The 17,780-nt window shown below is 47.3% G+C and overlaps 2 protein-coding genes across 2 annotated transcripts in view; both read right to left on the bottom strand.

Annotated features, from left to right (window-relative positions):
- Positions 1–645, bottom strand: part of LOC130204665 (muscleblind-like protein 2a) — a 46,607-nt gene extending 45,962 nt beyond the window's left edge. Inside the window, exon 1 of the mRNA XM_056431558.1 lies at positions 426–645. The gene's annotated coding sequence lies outside the window, so the exon portion shown is untranslated. The remainder of the gene's footprint in view (positions 1–425) is intronic.
- Positions 646–12,744: 12,099 nt separating this feature from the next.
- On the bottom strand, positions 12,745–17,114 carry LOC130204801 (zona pellucida sperm-binding protein 3-like). Its single transcript, XM_056431767.1, has 11 exons — positions 16,695–17,114; positions 16,514–16,613; positions 16,013–16,131; positions 15,819–15,937; positions 15,152–15,255; positions 14,392–14,569; positions 14,181–14,298; positions 13,528–13,619; positions 13,305–13,399; positions 13,029–13,133; positions 12,745–12,925 (listed from the first exon to the last, which is right to left on the bottom strand). The coding sequence occupies exons 1-11, from the start codon at positions 17,112–17,114 to the stop codon at positions 12,798–12,800; spliced, it is 1,578 nt and encodes a 525-aa protein (XP_056287742.1). The 3' UTR covers positions 12,745–12,797.
- Between the last annotated feature and the right edge of the window lie 666 nt (positions 17,115–17,780).

Raw genomic sequence — 17,780 nt, 5'->3', positions numbered from 1 at the left:
TGACGACAATGTCATTGCTTAATAAGGGGGGACTGACTATCGTAAATCAAATCAATAATAACTGGGTTATTATCAAACCTGTCCGCGAGTGATGTAATTATGGACGTTTTGTACATGCCGCAGAAAGCATTACGCTGAGTCGTGCAAGGAAAAAAACAAGCAGGGACCATTACGCACGCCGATTATTATCTTTATTTTTTTGTGACTATGGAGCTACTTTTTTAAAAACTTGTTTTCGTTAGCTGTCCGGGGCAGTCGTTGAGAGCTAGCATAGCGATCCAAACGCCCCAGTGTGGACACCGGAGTGGCATCCTCACAATCATTGCAGCCACCGAGAAGCACCGTCATGTTCGCCGTGCCGCCGTAACAAGTGTTAAAAAGCCAGAGGCATGCGGAGCTAGCCAAGCTAACTACCTGCAGCTTACCTGACGACGAACCTGTGTCACATCCAGCTGCACTTCAGCCGCCGCCGCCGCTTCACCACAGCGCTATTTCGGAACCGGGCGGGGAGCGGGGGGGGGGGGGAGATAAATGGTCTTCGTATCAAACGTCTCACTTTTTTCTTTTTTCCTGTGGTCCAACTTTTTAGCGGTGTCGAAAAAACTGGATGTTTTAAATTGAGGAGACAGACGTGAGCTGTTACTCGCTACACGTTAGCTCGCTAACTACTTTTTTGGCTATGGTAGGAAGCAACAAGCGATTTTGACAGTTCGAGGGAATGTTGAATGTGCTTCGCCCGGGGGGTTAGTACTAAGGTCTTAAACGTTAACTACGCATTTATTCTCAACTATATTAGATAGTGTGAGCTGTAACTAAAAAAAACATAGTAGCGCACTGTAACGTGTTGTTACGTGTCCTTTAATTTCAACACGGGAATTTACTTCTTTTAGATAAACAACACATATTCAACCCCGCAGCAGAGTGGTACAGTCCAGATGAATCAAGGGTAAAGGGAGGGGGTGCTTGTTACCTAGGAAACAACAGTGAATCTCACTGTGGCGGAAGATGTGGCCACGGATTTATGGACCAGTGCCTATCTGTCTGTCTGCCTGTCTGTCTGTCAAAATTGACTGTCACCGAAAAGATGATTAAGATTGAGAACATTAAAGACATTTGACATAACCTGTTGCAATGTATTCGGTGATATCGTGTATTCAGCTTCATCATTTATAACATGTGTATTTGACTAACAGTGACCCTCCTCTAACACATGATTTTATAGATACATATTGAAAATATACATATTGTCATTATTTCAAATCTAAAGACATTGATACAATAGTCATTGCTTTGGCATAATTTATCTGGATATTCAATATGTTGATGTATTGTATTGTATTGACTGATGTGTTCTTATCAGAATTTCACAAGAAACCTGACAGAAAAAAACTATTTATTAGTTGATAGTTAGATTTCTCAGTTTATCAAATATGTTAAATGGGCACATCGTCACCACGTGATGCTTTGCAGAGGAGCATGCACGTCCCTAGCATTTTGCAGCCTAATTGCATGCAGCTGGTTGGATTTGGCTGTCTGTGACATACAGAGACCCGTTGTCAGCAAGAAGTGCAACGAGTCAACAAGGAGCAAGTCACAAATATCCCCGGAATGAGCAGAGAGACACAAATTTAGCCCCACTGACTGCTGCCCACGCCATGTGCGGCCTATTGAGCGCACAGACAATGAACACAGCCATCACAGACTGCTCTGTCAGGTCCAAGGCCCGCTTCAGTGGAATGCTACCGGGAGTGAAGGCATCGCAGTTTCACAGGCCACAGGCCACAGCCGGTGTCAGGGATGAAGGCGGTGTCAGTCGTAACTGTAATATTTCATGACAACAGTTGTTTGAAGCAGAGACCTTTATGGGCTCAATTTATGATCAATCATGTTGCAATTTAAAGATGGAGAATTAATCTGGGGTCAGACGGATGACGGTTGGCATGTGTTACTGCTTTGTGTCACAATAAAATGTGGCATTTTAATGCATTGCAGTGGTGGCACCCTAAGTTCAAATTACTCAACATGATTTCAGGCTGACCAACAGTAAGGAATACTGATGTTATCCCTGCCAGCTCATGCTCTTTTCAGCATTTAATATCAGAAACACATCAGAGCCATGAGTATTTTATTATTTTATTATTTTATCGAACCACATATCATGCACTTTTTTTTATCCAAAGATTTTAAAAAATCTAAAAGCAAAATACATCTCATCCAAGGCAGCGCCACTGAGGAGGGAAAAACTGTATTTTCAGTTGATTTTTCAAGTGATATGAAAAACTGCTCACATAGGTCAAGCTCATCCCCAAAGGCCTAACGTATAGATCTCAATGCAGAGGAGACATTTGTAAAAGAAAAATATCTGCTTGCAGCGTACTTCTCTAAACGTCCCTGAACGCCCACACATCTGCAAACAAACGCACACAAAAAAAATACAAAAACCTCAATTCAACAAGACTTTTTCTTTACTTTGACTTCATGTTTGAGGTTGGTACATTGATGTAGGCGGAGGTTTGATACATTTCTGTCCCCCAGCTTTGTGCAAGACTGGAGCAATTTAGCTTTATATTCCACAGCATGCTTACCCCCACACACCTTTTTTTTTTTATTGTAAAAAAACAATGTCATTATTTTCCGAATGGAGAGTCAACGCCACGCATTTATCGCAAAAAACCTTCCGCAGACGGGCGGCGATAACGGGAGCCGGAGCAGATGCCTGTTTGTGTGTGTGTCGAGCTCATTAATGTGTTTTGACTCTCCGTTAGTTGCAGTCGCAGTCTGTGGAGTGGACCTCCGGGATCAACTGAGGGGGCGTCGGGCAGAAAAAACAACCGTATAGCGGCTACCGCCACTTCGCTGTTAGCGCCGCTAAAACACAGAATGAAGAGATCACAGCGGGAAGCAGCTTGGGCAGACAGAACACAGTAAACAGCACACTCTCACGGGCAAATACATCCACACACACACACACACACACACACACACTGAGGGCCAAAGCTCTGACTCTGAGCTCCTTCTGCACACACGCCTACACACACACCTACGCGCGGTGGGCAAAGCTCTCCCGTCAAGGACAGTATTGATCTTGGAAATCTCTGCACTCTGAATGAGAACACACCTGATTATGAAAGCTTTTAACCCAAATGCTTAATGCAGCGCAGGTTTAATAGAAAATAGCTTATGGTTGACACACAGCTCCGACAGAGAGAGAGTGTGTACGTGTCATGTGTGTGTGCACTTTCATTGTGGTTTAGTCAATTTGGTTGATTGCAGGCAGATCACATGGGCATTTTCCTCCCACTATGACTTTGACGAGCATTTTGCTAATCACGAGGTCGAAGCGATGACGGATTGAAGACGGGCCCCGCCGTCGCCAAACAAACCGATCCTCAAATGCGTGGACAAGAGTTCATTCAGACCGCCGAGAGGATCCATTTTGAGTCAGACCCATTTGTCAGTTATGCAAATAAATAAATCATCAGCCGCAGCCGCTCGCCCGCGTTGCGTCATCCGCTCCACCGAAGCCCCGCGTCAGCACGAACGCACGATATATTGTGGAATTCCCACGGACATCCAGAGTGGGTTTATTCGCATGAGAAACGGCAACATTTGGCCGCAGTTGTTCAGATAAAAGATGTAGAAATGCAGAAATGTAAAAATGCATACATGCATTCACTTTTACTTGAAGAAGAAGAAGAAGAGTCGACTATGGGTCAGTGGGAAGCAGGTCCGTCTTTCAATCAAGGGGTTGGAGGTTTAATCCCCGCCCAAGTCGATGTGTCCTTGAGCAAGACACTTAACCCTGAATTGCTCCCTGTAGCTGTGTCTCCAGTGTATGAATGTTACATGATTGTAAGTCGCTTTGGTCAGCTAAATGACATGTAATGTCATGTAAAAGAAGAAGCACGTCAGTGTGAACAGTAATATAGTACATTTTGGGAGTTTAGCTTAGTTTAGCTTAGTTTAGGGGGCGAGCAGCTATAGCTTGGCTCGGTCCAAAAATAACAAAATCCACCAACCGGAATCTCGAAAGCTCTCTGATTAAAAATGGTAAGTATTGTTTGTTTAATGCAAACAACATGTAAACACCCACAGGTTGTAGATTCATTGAGGGTTATGTGTTGGATTGTTTCTTGGTTGAGTGTATGTACTCCATGGTTCCTCTGCTGCTCACAGCAAAGACAAAGAATTAGCGTATCTCCATAATTTTCACATTACACATAGTCCTTTAATGTATCGTCAATATAGAAATATTGATTAGTGCAGCTTTAAGTGTGGTGAAAATAGCCTACTTAGTTACTTTCCGCCACTGGCTTCCTGAATTGATTGAACAAACGTGGATCCATAAAACATACCGATGATAGATGCTTCGTGTGCGTGAGCTCGTTACCAAAACAGTGTGTGAATTTTCGGAAAAACATACATTACTCAAAGTCCTATGATGTTCCCAGTCTGTGAAATCAGACTTTTAGAGTTTAAAAGTGTCCTATTAATCCTGCTTTTTCAAATAAATACTGTAAAATCACGAAAAGAATGAGAAATATGTAAGATAATAGGGATTACTGCCTTATTATTCCGATTTTTTAAATTTTGTAAAAATATATTTCGGAATGCTTCGATCTCGTGCCACAGCCGATAATGAATGATGGCATTTCAGACAAGAAAACAGACGGGCAGTAATTGTGAGATGAAAACCTCATAAATGTCAAGATAAAAATGGCATATTACCATGACAACTCAGATATTGTCTGTTTAGATTTGAGCTTCCCAAAAAAGGAGCGATTGCAAGAAAGCGATTGCAATAAAACGTCTTCCCTTTTCTACGACCCGGTGTTTGCCACTAAAATTGAATTGTTCCCTGAAATTGCACGACCAAAAATCAATGTAATCACCCCCCCCCCCCCTACATTCCAAAGTGCTTCCAAATACAGGAGAGGTATTTATATTATTCATGAGCCTCAGGTTCACACAAGGCCAACAGCCCGGGCCCAGACTCCTTAATGGCTGAACCTGTAACACCCTGTTCTGTTTCTCCTGTGTTCCGTGTCTCCTATGTCTCCTCTGTGTCTTCTCTGTCTTGATTGTTTAATTCCCTGCACCTGCCCTCAGCCACTCTTGTCTCGTTACTGTCTGATGTCGTACACCTGTGTTTCCCCCCCTATATATTGTCAGTCTTTTCATTGTCATCCTGTCCGTGTTCCTGGTTCTGCCTGTTGACCCTGCCTGCCCCGTTTGGACCTTGTTTTTTTTGTAAACTGTTTTGCCTCATTAAAGAGTGCTTTTTTTGTTATTCATATTGCGTCCAGCCTGTCTCTCTGCGCCTGAGCCTCACCCCGTCACAAGAACCTGACAGAACCGCCCTTCATCGTGGCCGGACCGGCCCTGTGATTGAGGCTCGGCAGTCACTTAGCTCACAGGATTGAGGCTCCTTTGAAATATTCAATAATGCATTAAGGATCAGAGAGAAGTCAGCTAATCGTGTCCACGTACACATCCAGTTTCTCCCTTCCACATGCAGACGCTCATAAACAGAGTAGGCTACAATTGGAGGTGGTAATTAAGCATTTTGCTCTCTGACATTTGACAACCCCCCCCTCGATGACGTGTTATTCTGTTTCTGTCGTCGAGAAACACGTCTGCGTGTATGTCTTTCCCTCGGTGGTGTGTGTGCGCCTCCCCCCTGATAATAAAGTATTTTAAAGCGACCCATCAGCTTGAAATATTGATGCCTGTGCTGCAAGGCTGGCTGCCGCAGCAGGTTACAAGGACACTTCCAATGCCTCATAGAGGATCAGGCAAACACATGCTGACCTCCTCCACTGCCTGGCTCTCTGCAATAGGAATGAGATACTTTGATTGAAAAAAACATTATTTTACTCTTTTTGCTTATCCTTTAAAATATTTCTGCATCTGTTTGTCTTCTTTTACATCCCCTTTTCACATTGATATTCAACTTTGCAAAATTAAATACAATACTTGACTGAATTAACCCACTAAGGGTCCCATTCTCCCAATGACTGTGTATGTATATATTTATGTTTGTTAACTTGATTAAAAATACAAAATGCACCATAATAAAGAGCCTGCATGAAGACACGCCCCTCCTAGGATGGGGCCTCCACATGAGGGAATCATACCGTGGTTGCCATCATGAGGTCAGACCTTAAATTATGCCATTTCTTCAGTTGAGTCTGGAAAGCAAATTCTAAAACCATAATAACACTAACTCTTCAAATACAATAAAATACAGCACAACAATCCAGTGATTGTGTGCGCTGAGTAGAGCACACACACTCTTATTTCCTGACATTCAAATCTCCACGCCGTCCTGCCAGTGGCTCACACTCACTCACGAAACGATCACGTTTTCTCTGTAATTATCTTTTTCTGAGTGGCCTTGCTTGGCCTTGCTTTTCGGGACCTTCGTTGAAGTACAGCAATTATGATATTACCGTCGCCATGGTGATTTATTTGCTGTGTGATTTGCAGTGGGAATGTATTTACGGATGAGAGTGGGCGGAGGATCAGCGAGTGTGTGTTTGTGCATGAGTGGTGTGCCAGGGGCTAGATCAATCAAATACACACACACACACACACACACACACACACACACCACACACACACATGAACCGTGACCTCTGAGCTAGAAACACCGCTCTGACTATAATACAAATCAAATAGTAAAAGAACAATAACATATGGCCTATGCAGAGTGTATACTGTAAAAATTATATTATAATTGCTAATTCTAGAAATCTATATAAAGGATTAACTGGTTATTTTTGGCAAAAGAAAATAGCCATAATAATAGATTTAGATAAAGACAAACGGGCAGTTATTAAAACTAACTAAGTTATACTGCTTAATTGCCTGTTTTTATTGAGTTCAAGGGCCTGTATCACTACACAAGCTGTCATCCATTGAAGCTGCAGTCCACTCAAGGATAGACTCCTCCCTCTTGTGGCCATGATGGGGACAGAAACAACCTGACACTCGTAAATGTCCCTGCAAGCAATCATCAAATCTCAGTCTCCACTTGATTGTCCTTCATCAACTTCAAGCCGTCTTTATCTCTGAAACGAACACCTTTACATTCCAACAATTTACACACACCCAGTCCTTGTGGTCAGAGGGTTAAAGCATTAAAGGGGTCCTCCAGGGATTAACGGTTGCACTTCCATGAAGTTAGAAGACTCACTGTGACAGATCTATCAAAGAAAAGTCATAATCGAAGCAGCAGAGGCCGAGATATCCAGACTTTTAGTCTCTACCGCGGGCCCAACTCCAAAAACACAGAATACTACAACTCCCATCATGCAACAGAGTAACATATTTCATTAAACTGCACATTATAAGCATGTATTTATGATTACTAGAGCCACAGAAGATTGCAGTTAGTGCTCACTTCTCATGACAAGTAAACTGAACTTCATGTGTGTTAAAATAGCGCGGTGCCCCTTTAAGGAGGCTGTCCTACAATCTCAGCTTTCAAGGCCTCTGTCCTCCATTTTTATGGATTTGGGCCTCCGGGGGCCCCTGTGGTGTCGGGAGCCATAGAGGTCCTGCCATTAAACAGAGATAACGAAAGCACAAACATGAAACAGCATGATCCCTTCTTGACCCCACGCACCCCCCACTCCATTTCATAACGTGTCCTATCCGAGAGTGCCACGGGAGGGCAGCGTGGCAAAGAGAATGGCCTTCCATCCTGCACAGTCACGGTGGAGCGCCTCATTCACTGGCACGTCCTCGTGGCACAACGATGGATCCCATTGGTCCACAGTTCTATATTATCATGAAGGCGAGAGAGAAAAAGAAAGAACAGAACAATCATCTCTTTAAAGCGTGGTGACACGTGTGACTACTTTGGAGGATAAAAGATGCTTGAAAAAAGGAAAGTGTATATTTCTACTTCCTGGTGTGAGTGTGTGATCAAAGACAGGCTGAGCACATCCTCCCTGGGAAAAGGGTTTACAAAGAAACTCTCCTTGCATTCCTTGAAAGCATTTATCTGCATGTGATTGCGCACGCGTGGTGCACACGGCCCTCTGAGTTGGCTGCAGGTGGCGCTGTTGCTCCATGAGAAAGCTACCTCTCTCAAACTGCCTCCTTTCTGAAAACTCATTTGGGTTTCTTTTGTTCTTCGGGCGAATGGAAAAACCTGTGGAACCGAGAGGCATCAAGGCGAAACCAGTTCATCTGGACTAACTGGTCGTGAACGCCGTTGGAAGGGCCTTCGTTATCCAACCGAGCTGCCGGGGCCAGAGGAAGACGGCCGGGTGCATTTCTGATTTTGCATTATTTCTGAGTCATGCATCCGGAATCTCGGTATTTCTATGTGTAACTTGAAATTGGGCCATGGATAAAAGGAGCGCCTCTGTTTCACGGCAGCTACAGGTATCAAAAACAGACGCTTAGGGTGTGATCGCGGAGGGCAATGGCGGAGAGACGAGCAATGGCCGAAAGACGCCGAATGGCGGAGAGACGACCAATGGCGACGCATGTGTCGCAGACGTGTTTTACAAGCTGACAACGTGGAAAATCCTGTTTTTCTTTCCACCTAACCTGGAACATGTTCATCCCCCCTCCCCCACAGAAAGATATAGGCCCGGCGCTGACAGATAAGCAGGAAAGGGGGGGATCATGTATGGACGAGTACGTCTCACGCACACGGAGGCGAACGACTCTCCCGGGGATTGAAAAAAAACCAGGAGGACGGATTGGAGAGAAAAACAGGATCCCGCCTCGGCGTGAGGCAGAACCCAGAATAGAGGTGCTGACAGCTTCCTCCACCCAGACCCGGTGGGAGCGCTTACCCAGTTTTGCGTTGTGCGATAAGAGGGGGATTTATTTATTCAGGTTGATCCCTGTGCGCGGCGGGCTCATCCCCTTTCGATGTGCCAATCAGGATTAAAGGTCGCGGTCCACCGCACGAATACATGTGCATTAGAACCCGTAAATAAGAGGCGTGAGTTACTGTGCTACTCCGTCCGTGACATGAACACGAGAGCCGGGATCAAACATCGTTCGGCACATTCCCATTAAAGCTCATAAACAGCCCAAAAAAGATCGACGGGTGTGGGGGGTCCACATCAAACACGAAGGCCAGAATATTTTCATCCATTGTGTACAGAGAGGAAAAATAAACTGCATCTAAAAGGGGGTAAAAACCGGAAGGGGGCCCTTTTGTTGTGGTTATCCTCCTGGCGGTTGAAAGGAAGGTGTTGGGTTCTGGGATCTTGTGTTGTTTCAGTCAGAACCGACATCTGTTCTGCAGTAAGTCACATCCGCGTCAACTTCTCTGGGTCGGATGCTTCCCAGCGTTGGGGATTTATTCATCCCGCACAGCTGAGCGCAGCATGGCATTCTGGGAAAACACTTCATTCTCACTCTGGGAGTTGTGGCGATTGGATCACAGCGGTTAAGAAGAAGGCTGTTTTTTGGAACGACCCAACTCCATGGGGAAGGGGGGGTCCAACTTAAAGGAAAGGTTCTAATCAATGAATCCCTCCTGAGCTCTTTCTGTTTCGTAATCTTGAGCTCTGAAAGGTCGTCCGAAGATGTTGTGAATCATACGCACGAAGGTCAAAGTCCTCCCCCCCGCTTATTGAAACAAATCAATGGATTACAGGCATGTTCACGGCTTGTTGTCCTTTCTAATACATTATCTACATGTAGAAACAGGCCATCCCCACGTTCAGTGCTCTGTATGCTTTAATTCACGCCCGCGCAATGTGGCCTGAATATGTATCACAATATTAAATAAACATTTCACACACAGAGGTCATGCAGCTTGTGGAAACGGTATAATATTTCATCTGTGAGAATAACCCCGGGTTACCCCGATCGAGCTCTAGAAGCTGTTGATTCGTTGAGCTCTCGACTACATCTCGTGGTCTTCATCAGCGGATAGAGTTCGAGGAAGCTTTCAAATGAGTTTCTTTTTGTCAGACTACGATTTCTAAAACTATGTTTGGGGATGCAGCGCAGGGTGGTGGTGGTGGGTGTAGGAGGGGGATTGGGGTGGGGGGGTGAAGGTGTGGCTGCGCAGGTCAAGCCACCCGCTTCCCTCTCCCCTCCTCTGGGAGGGGCCCCCGGTGTCTGTTACAACAGGAAGAGGCTGAAGGTCAACGCACAGGCCTATTGTCTTCCTGCCTGTGTGACGGACGCCTGTCTGTCTCTCTTCCCCGTCCGTGTCTCCGGCTCGAGAGGGTGAGAAGTCGAAAGTGTCGACGGTGTACGTTCAAGCGGGAATCGAGCAATACGGACGGACGGGAACGTACATCTACGGGGCCCGGCGGTCTCTATTATCTCGGCCCCCCCGTAAAGCCCTCGGCAGAACAACTTCAGACGCACTCCCTCCCTGTGAAAGACTCACGTCCCCTCCCCGATAAGACAGACTGCGGGGGAAAAAAGGGAAAGCCGAGCCCAGCATGAGCACGCCAGACGTCTCTTTCAGCAGATACCGTGTCGCGAGAGAACCTCGGGGACACGCGCTCGTCCCTTTGTGCCCCGATAAAGGAGAGCGGTGGATGCGTGTAATCAGCATATTATTGATAGTCTTAATGAGAAAGGCTCTTAGTCACTGAAGCCATTAGGCAGGATAAAAGAGGCTTAATTGTTTTGCGAGAGTGCACGGCGTGCACATGTGCCTGGGCTACGACCAAGCTAATTAAATCCATTTCCTTCGTTAGCAACTTTTTTTCCCCCTCCCTTAATTAAGAGGGTTAATTATGGCCCTGGACAGAGGTCGCTCGTGTGCGCTCTCAATAGACCCAGATGTAATATTGCAGTCTGTATCAGGCGTATTAAATACACAACGAGCGCCCGTTTCTTAACAAATAACAGCCATTGATATGTATTCAAATTGAAGTCCGATTGTGTCTCGATGGAGACGTCTGCCTCGAAGCCGCCTTGTTGACAATGGTCACCTGTGTCTTTCTCTGTTGGACACAAACAGAAAAAGTCTGTACGAATGCACTCTTCTGGTCTCGAGGAGGACTCCACATGTTGTTGCTTCTCGTCAAAGCCAGCCGACGACTCCTGTCATCGCGGCGTGCGGACGCCTGCCGCATACAAATGGCGCGGAGCAATATTCCCCGGCACGCTCCGTCTACAGCAATAATATCATTAAGGCAGCCAGACGTGAGTCTTCTCTCCCCCCGCCTGCCACTGGACGCACGCCATTACTTTTGATGGCCTGTTGGTGTTGGTGTGCGAGTGCGTTCGTGCCCTCGGGGGAAGGGGGGGTAGGTCACGCTTCCTGCCGGGGGTAAAAAACAACAACTGCTGATTCAGGACCGTCAGGCCACTGTGCTCGCCAGCTTGGGTCCATAACCGTTAGACATCTGTAGGTGGGCGACCATCCTCGGTACGACGGTGATGATGATCCTCATCATAACAAGACATTAACACCGTTTACACTCTGTTGACTCCTCTTAAAGCGACAGGCAAGCTCTGTACGTAAAACAACAACCCAATAACAAAACCCTGAATCTTGAAGTTAGTATGCAATGGGCTCCCTTCCTCGGTTAATTATTATACATGCGCTTCATTTTGGTGCACATTTGCCATACATCAACTTCTTAAAAGCTTTCCTAGGACAGAAGAGACATTCTGTGATTACATTATTTATCTTCCATTCTTTATCTTCACAGCGTCACACCGGTGAGCGTGAAGAGAACCGGGCTTCCTCTCACGCTAGTCGGACAGAACCCAATGCTCAATAACTTCTTCTAATCTCTTTGTTGTTCTCTAGTCTGTCTGCTGCGTCTGAAAGACACAATAAAACTCCTGTCCCTACATCCTCCGTGACTTGTTTTCGGGGGAGAGGCTCGTGGGTGTGCGTCCATCACCGCGCTTCCTGCTGCTGCGTCGTTAGCTCGGGCTTTTTATTAGCCCCTGGTGTGGAGGCGATGGGGGAGGGGGGCGGTAAACTATCGCTGCAGTCAGCCCCGCACACGGGGAACAAACAAACCATTACAAGCGAGGCCTTCACATATTACTGTAATAAAAGCCCCGGCTCACGCCTTTATGGGCTTTTTAATTATGTCTATTCGTCTTCCCGGGCTTGCGAGCAACAGTTCATGATGAGCAGCATTTCACCAACGCGCCCGCCACTGGCAGGAAATTGGTGGTGTTGAAAAAGCCCAGTGTCCCGACGCTGAAACGCGACTACCGGGACGGTGCGTCGCGGCGGCCAAATGGCGCTCGGCCTGCATCACGTGGATTAGTATTAAAAAGACGGGGACAATCTCATGCAGATCAAGTGAATCACACGGCAATGGAGTGCATTAGATTAGCTCCACGAGACTCGGGCTAGTGGCTCGACTAGCCGCATGCGGCCCGAAAAATTAACCATGCAAATCAGCCATGCATGAATTAAGCATGACGGGCCATTTCATTAACTCTATATACAAAAAGGTCGCTCACTGGCCGGCCTCCCCTGCCCCATTCAAAACACCCCATGCACATTATGAAAACCATAATCGGTAAAGTATTCATTTATTGCATCGTGCATCAAAGAAATTCATGCCTGTATTAAAAGCCCCCTGATTGATGGAGCAATATACAGAGCCTCATCGTGTACACATGTTATAGCCGGGTCATTTTCAGCACGGCTGGACTCTACAGCTTAACCCCCTTATAACCGGGCGAGCCTATACACTAAAGCTGGAGCAGCCGAATAAAAACCTCCTGCAGAGAAATACTGAAATCTTAAATCTGGTAAAAACCACATTTCAGTTAATGAGTACAGGGAAGATGAGGATTTTATTTATTGTTTTTATTATCTTGAATCAGGTGCCGACACAGTGTCCAGTGGGTTTGCGGCTTCGGCTGCGAATGATGGCCGCCATGACAACGAGCAGCGCCGCGGCCAGCGCCGCTCCCCCTCCACACAGCAGGGCCGTCGACCGAGAGGAGGCTGAGGACGGAGCCAAAGACGACACGCAATCAGAAAAAAGGGGACTCGAGTGAACTTTCCAATCTTGCGGTTACATGCGTGACCACCGCCGGCACCAGCCTACCTGCTGGTGTCACTTGCTGCGTTTGGAGCTCCGACTGCTCCGTCAGCAGGATGTCCTCCTCCAACAGGATGGGGCCCACGGCCACCGTGCCCTCCCACTGCGGATCTGGAGGAAGTGGAAAACAACTTCAACGAGAAATATCGTGAGACAGATTCAACCGTTCACGAGACGGCCGATTGATCTCCAACAGGCATCGACTAAAAAAAAAAAAAAAATTCCTCCCTAGAGGCATAGACGTTCATCCCAGAGTAATGGAGTACGTGTAATGTAACGTACCGACATCCGCGTCGAGGCCTCGTTTCTGCCTCCGCTCGCTGCAGCTCGTCTCACAGCAGCCACACACCTTGTTCTCGCCACCTGACGCCACCCATCTGTCCAGAGGCGACGGCAGAGCGTTACAGAGGCTGGAGGAATCTCGTCACAGCATTAGGAGTCACGATAATGAGGGAACTGAAGATATATTTTTTTAATCAGTAAAAATAAAGAGATTTCAGCAAACCGGTTAGCCTCTGGCAAGAAGGAACACGCTTTGTTCTGCGAGTTGATGGGCGCGGTGACTTTAGTCGCTTTCAGGCGACATGTGATGTAGAGCTACGACAACATGAGGACATCAGCATTAAAGATATTCAAAATAATCTCCACTCATTACATATTTCCCACCCCCCCGCAATTTAGAAGCAGGTAGAATTGCTGTAGCTGCTGCTAAAAAAGTAGCCGTTGCCATTTATACACACACGTTTTGCACCAAAACCACAACAAACAAAGTATTTAAGGACGGATTTTAAAGCAGTCTGTTGCATATGGGAGTAGAATTTCCTAATTAGCAAAACGCAAATTTAATTAAAATCCAAAACTCTGATTGTGCAGATGCCACGAGAAAGATGTTCCAAGTTACTGGCTCGTATTCAAGGCACGGCTCCACCGGCTCCCATTCAGTAAAGGAGGCTTTCATGTTCTCAGCTGGAAAGTATTTGAACCGAGCGCAGACAACAGGCAGTATTATAGCCTTCAAACACGTCCTAATGTGTTCATTATGTGCCAACTTAAGAGACCACTGAAAGGAATGTTAAAGTAACGCAGGAATCAGATCGCGGGGAGAAAAAAATTAATCCAATTAATGTCTGACTACATGTATGCACATCTAGATCTTACTGAATTCTTGTGCTCGTGGTTGAACCTGAAGGCTCTCAGCTGGAAGTGAAGTGTATCCTCATGGTCCCTCTGCATGAAGTAAGACTTGGTTCCCGTCAGCTTGGCGTCACTTAAACACCTTTTAATGCAAAACACACGAGTCATCGTCGGAAACACGGACCGCCAACGCGCGCTGGTCATCAGGCGGGCCGTCCGGGCTGCAGCTCCTCACCCGTGGTTGCTGATGAAAGAGTATCGGGGCAGAGAGCTGGAGTCGGCGTCCACCGTCGCCACGCAGCTGTCCACGTACACCCTCAGCGGCACGTGGTGGCCCTGGACGACCACCGCCTCAATGTGCATCACTTCGTTAAGGCGGTAGGAGTTGGAAGGCCTCGGCGAATGCCAGTCCTCTAATCAGATACAGAGGAGGAAGAGAAGCGGAAAGGTAAAGCTGGGGCCATCAATCCGATTAGATGAAAGTTAAACGATGGCCCCGCGGGGCAGAGTGGCTCAGACGCATTGATAGGAGGTACTGGCATAAAAGAAAAGTACTTTAAGGAAGCACTAAATTAATTACAGGCAGCAGCAACCCGAAGAAGATGAGCGGCCGGGCCTGGTTTAAAAACAACTTTCATAACGTCAGACGGTCCACGCTCATTTTACAAGTAACTTAAAACAAAGGCGCATTTTGCTGCAGCGTTGGAATCAATTAGAAGGCATAATCAGCGCTTTATTGATCGCGCGACCGACCCCTTTGGTTCGGCCGCAGCTTGCGAGGCGTGTAATTTCAGCTCGTCGCCATGCATCCAAAGTTCCCGCCCGTTCATCAAGTCGCCGTTTAGCATCTGCGGCGTCCTGCGAGTCCCTTTGTGATTGCAATTACGGCCCGTCAGTGGGAAAATTAGCCAAACTCACTGCCTGGCGCCGATCAGAGCGCCAACTCGCAGGAACATCGTCATCAACCCCCCCCAACCTCTGCATTCGTGGCCCACCTGTCATGAGGCTCAGGGTGAACTGCAGCCGCTGCTCCGACAACATGCTGGAGAGGAACGGCTTCCAGGTGGGCCTCACGGCGCCGCTGCTCACCAACAGCCGCCTGCGAGGACGGTCAAAAGTGTGTCACTGGAGAGAGGCAGCAGTGTGTGTGTGTGTGTGTCACATTCACAAGAAAGAGACATAACAAAGCCACGCAGTAAATTCAAACCATTGAAGATCTTAAACTTTGTCTTTGTCTAAAGACTGGTTGAAAACCAGCAGAGACAATAGAGGCCTATAATAATAATTTTGCAAGGAAACAAATACCCCATCTCACCTTTTTTGGGACTGCAGATCATCTATCCCAACAACACATTCAACTTTAATAATCACTGCGTTCCATGGCACACTGTCTCCTTCTAGAATGTACTGCAGCTGCCCTCCAGTACAAACAGTATTTGTTCAATTAGGAAATACTACATCCTTTTGCACCTTGAACTTTTGACCCCCTTGCTGGCCATGTGCAGAGGATTGTGGGTCAGAACAGCCAGAAAGCATGAAAGCTTGCATACTGACAGGAACATCCTGGTACTTCCGGCGTATTGCAGTCAACAGACCTAATCTTAGTAAGACAGCATGGAACACAGGTTATGGGGCAGGAAAAGCCAAATAATGAGACTTTACCTTTGATAGTGGCATTCAATTACCACTTGAGCAGGGTTGGTCTTTAAAATGAAGGTGTTGCCAATGGGAGTGGGAGAATACATCAGTAAAAAGGAGTAGATGAGGGCTTCTTCAGTCATCTGAGGAAAGGAAATAAAAAAACGTTACTCCGGTCATACACAGGAGTCGATGACCACTAAAGGAGGCACGCGCACCCTAAAGGTGCAGCCGCAGTCCAGCAACTCCGACTGGAAGCGCAGGATGTTGTGAGGGGAGTCCAGTGCGGGGCAGCCTCCGAGGGTCAGATCAATTGGCCGGATCAACTGGCCGTTTCCTAGGAACAAAAGAGGAGAAGGTGCAGCTTAAATCAGGACCATTACTTCGAGGCCATGTCTTATCCTGGACCAGTCAATAACACTCACAGCAAAAAGGAGGTTCAGCCACAGGACAAATATAAAAAGAAAAAAGAGGGCTCCTAATGCATCGCCCGGGCATGCAGAACGGTCCTTTGTAGCAAGCAGGAAATAAAAAGGAAACGCAATATTGATCCCCCGCGCCATTCGCAGTACTCGGCACAGAGTGTCCCATCTTCACCGTCGCATTACATTCCCCCCCAAATCTGAACCCGCTCTCTTTTCCAGACGTCAGAAGGCATGTTAAAAACACAGCAGTGCCACAAAATGACCACGGATCAGTTCAAAGCATGCGGCCGTTACCCAAGAAGTTCCGTTGGACCTCCACAGTGACCTCTCCTTCGCCACAGTGCGCCACCACGGTGTCGGCCGGCACGGGAACCCGCTCCTCAAACATCAGCATCTGAACCTGGAATATCATTCAAAATTAAACTGAAGTTTAAAAAAATTATATTAGTATTAAAAGGCTGCGTGGAAGTCCTACCATTGAGTCGGGCTCGCCAGGTGGGTTCAGGTCCGGGCCTTGAATGTACGGCGGGTCAGTGGGTTTTAAAGCCCTCGGCTCCAGCACGGTGACCTCTGGCTCCAGCTGCTCCGGCACGTCGGCCTCCCACCACTGCGGGCTTTGAGACGGGAGCATCTGGTCCTCGAGCGGCGCCGGCGTCCGGAGCTGGTGGACCTTAAGCCGGTAGGTGACGGGGGAGCGGCGCGGGCTGTCGTGCTCGGTCCAGTTGGAGCCCGGGCTCGATGCCGGCGGCTGTAAGCTCGGCGTTCCGTGCTCCTGTGGGATTCGGTTCGGCGTTTCTACGGTGCTCATGTTGAACCAGTTTGCCGTGGCGGCACCGGGAGTTCCACCTGAGAGGAGAAGCACACATCCGAACAAAACAACCTCTCTGAAACCCATGACAACTTAGCCCACAAAAAAACTGAAGTTAGAAGTTGATTTCTTTTCCAGACAGCAGCGCTGCTTAAGTCCTCTCAGCCACACTAAATTGTGGGAACTTGGCCCGGGCTGCACCTCCTCCTGCTAACGAGTTGATTGGATTCCAGCCCGGAGGATTCAATCTTTGAAGCTTTTCCTCCTCGTCACTCAACAGAAGTGCAGATTAGATGTTGGCCGCTTGGCCGTGAGCTCCGGAGGTGGAATTTAGAGTCGGCTCCAGACCCTGACTTTGTGTCAAACACTCACTCATGAAGAAACCGTTTCAACGATATGATCTTTTTTGGATGTTTTAGTGCCCCAAAAAAAAATCTAGAAACAGACGTGGAGCATTCTTTAAATGTTTTAAATGAAAAAAAACACCGTCTGCCGAATCTCCACTTGTCGTGATGGTAATCAACACAGGCTTGTGTAAACAGAACCGGGCCTGACCCGAACAGTGAGTGGCTTTCACTGCCCCCCCCCCCCGGGACAAATCAATCTTGGCTTCCAGGGAATTGGAACCCCGGGGTTCTTGAATGTCAAGGCCGCCGCGGTCAACCGTCTGCAGAGTTCAGCGTTGACTCATAAAACTGAGAATTACAATCATCCTGTGTGAGATTTCACAAATGTCACCGGCACCTGAAGCGC

The sequence above is a fragment of the Pseudoliparis swirei genome, chromosome 14 (genome assembly GCF_029220125.1).
Source record: "Pseudoliparis swirei isolate HS2019 ecotype Mariana Trench chromosome 14, NWPU_hadal_v1, whole genome shotgun sequence".
Lineage (NCBI taxonomy): Eukaryota > Metazoa > Chordata > Actinopteri > Perciformes > Liparidae > Pseudoliparis > Pseudoliparis swirei.
Note: the sequence above shows the minus strand (reverse complement) of the source record. Positions and strands in the feature narration are given on the sequence as shown.

Coding starts and splice junctions, on each gene's coding strand:
- LOC130204801 (XM_056431767.1), bottom strand. CDS start 17,114: ATGGGTTTCAGAGAGGTTGTTTTGTTCGGATGTGTGCTTCTCCTCTCA. Junction 15,938..16,012: donor ACTGCGGCTGCACCTTTAGG/GTGCGCGTGCCT, acceptor TCCTTTCCTCAG/ATGACTGAAGAAGCCCTCAT. Junction 14,570..15,151: donor CACCCTGAGCCTCATGACAG/GTGGGCCACGAA, acceptor GTATCTGATTAG/AGGACTGGCATTCGCCGAGG.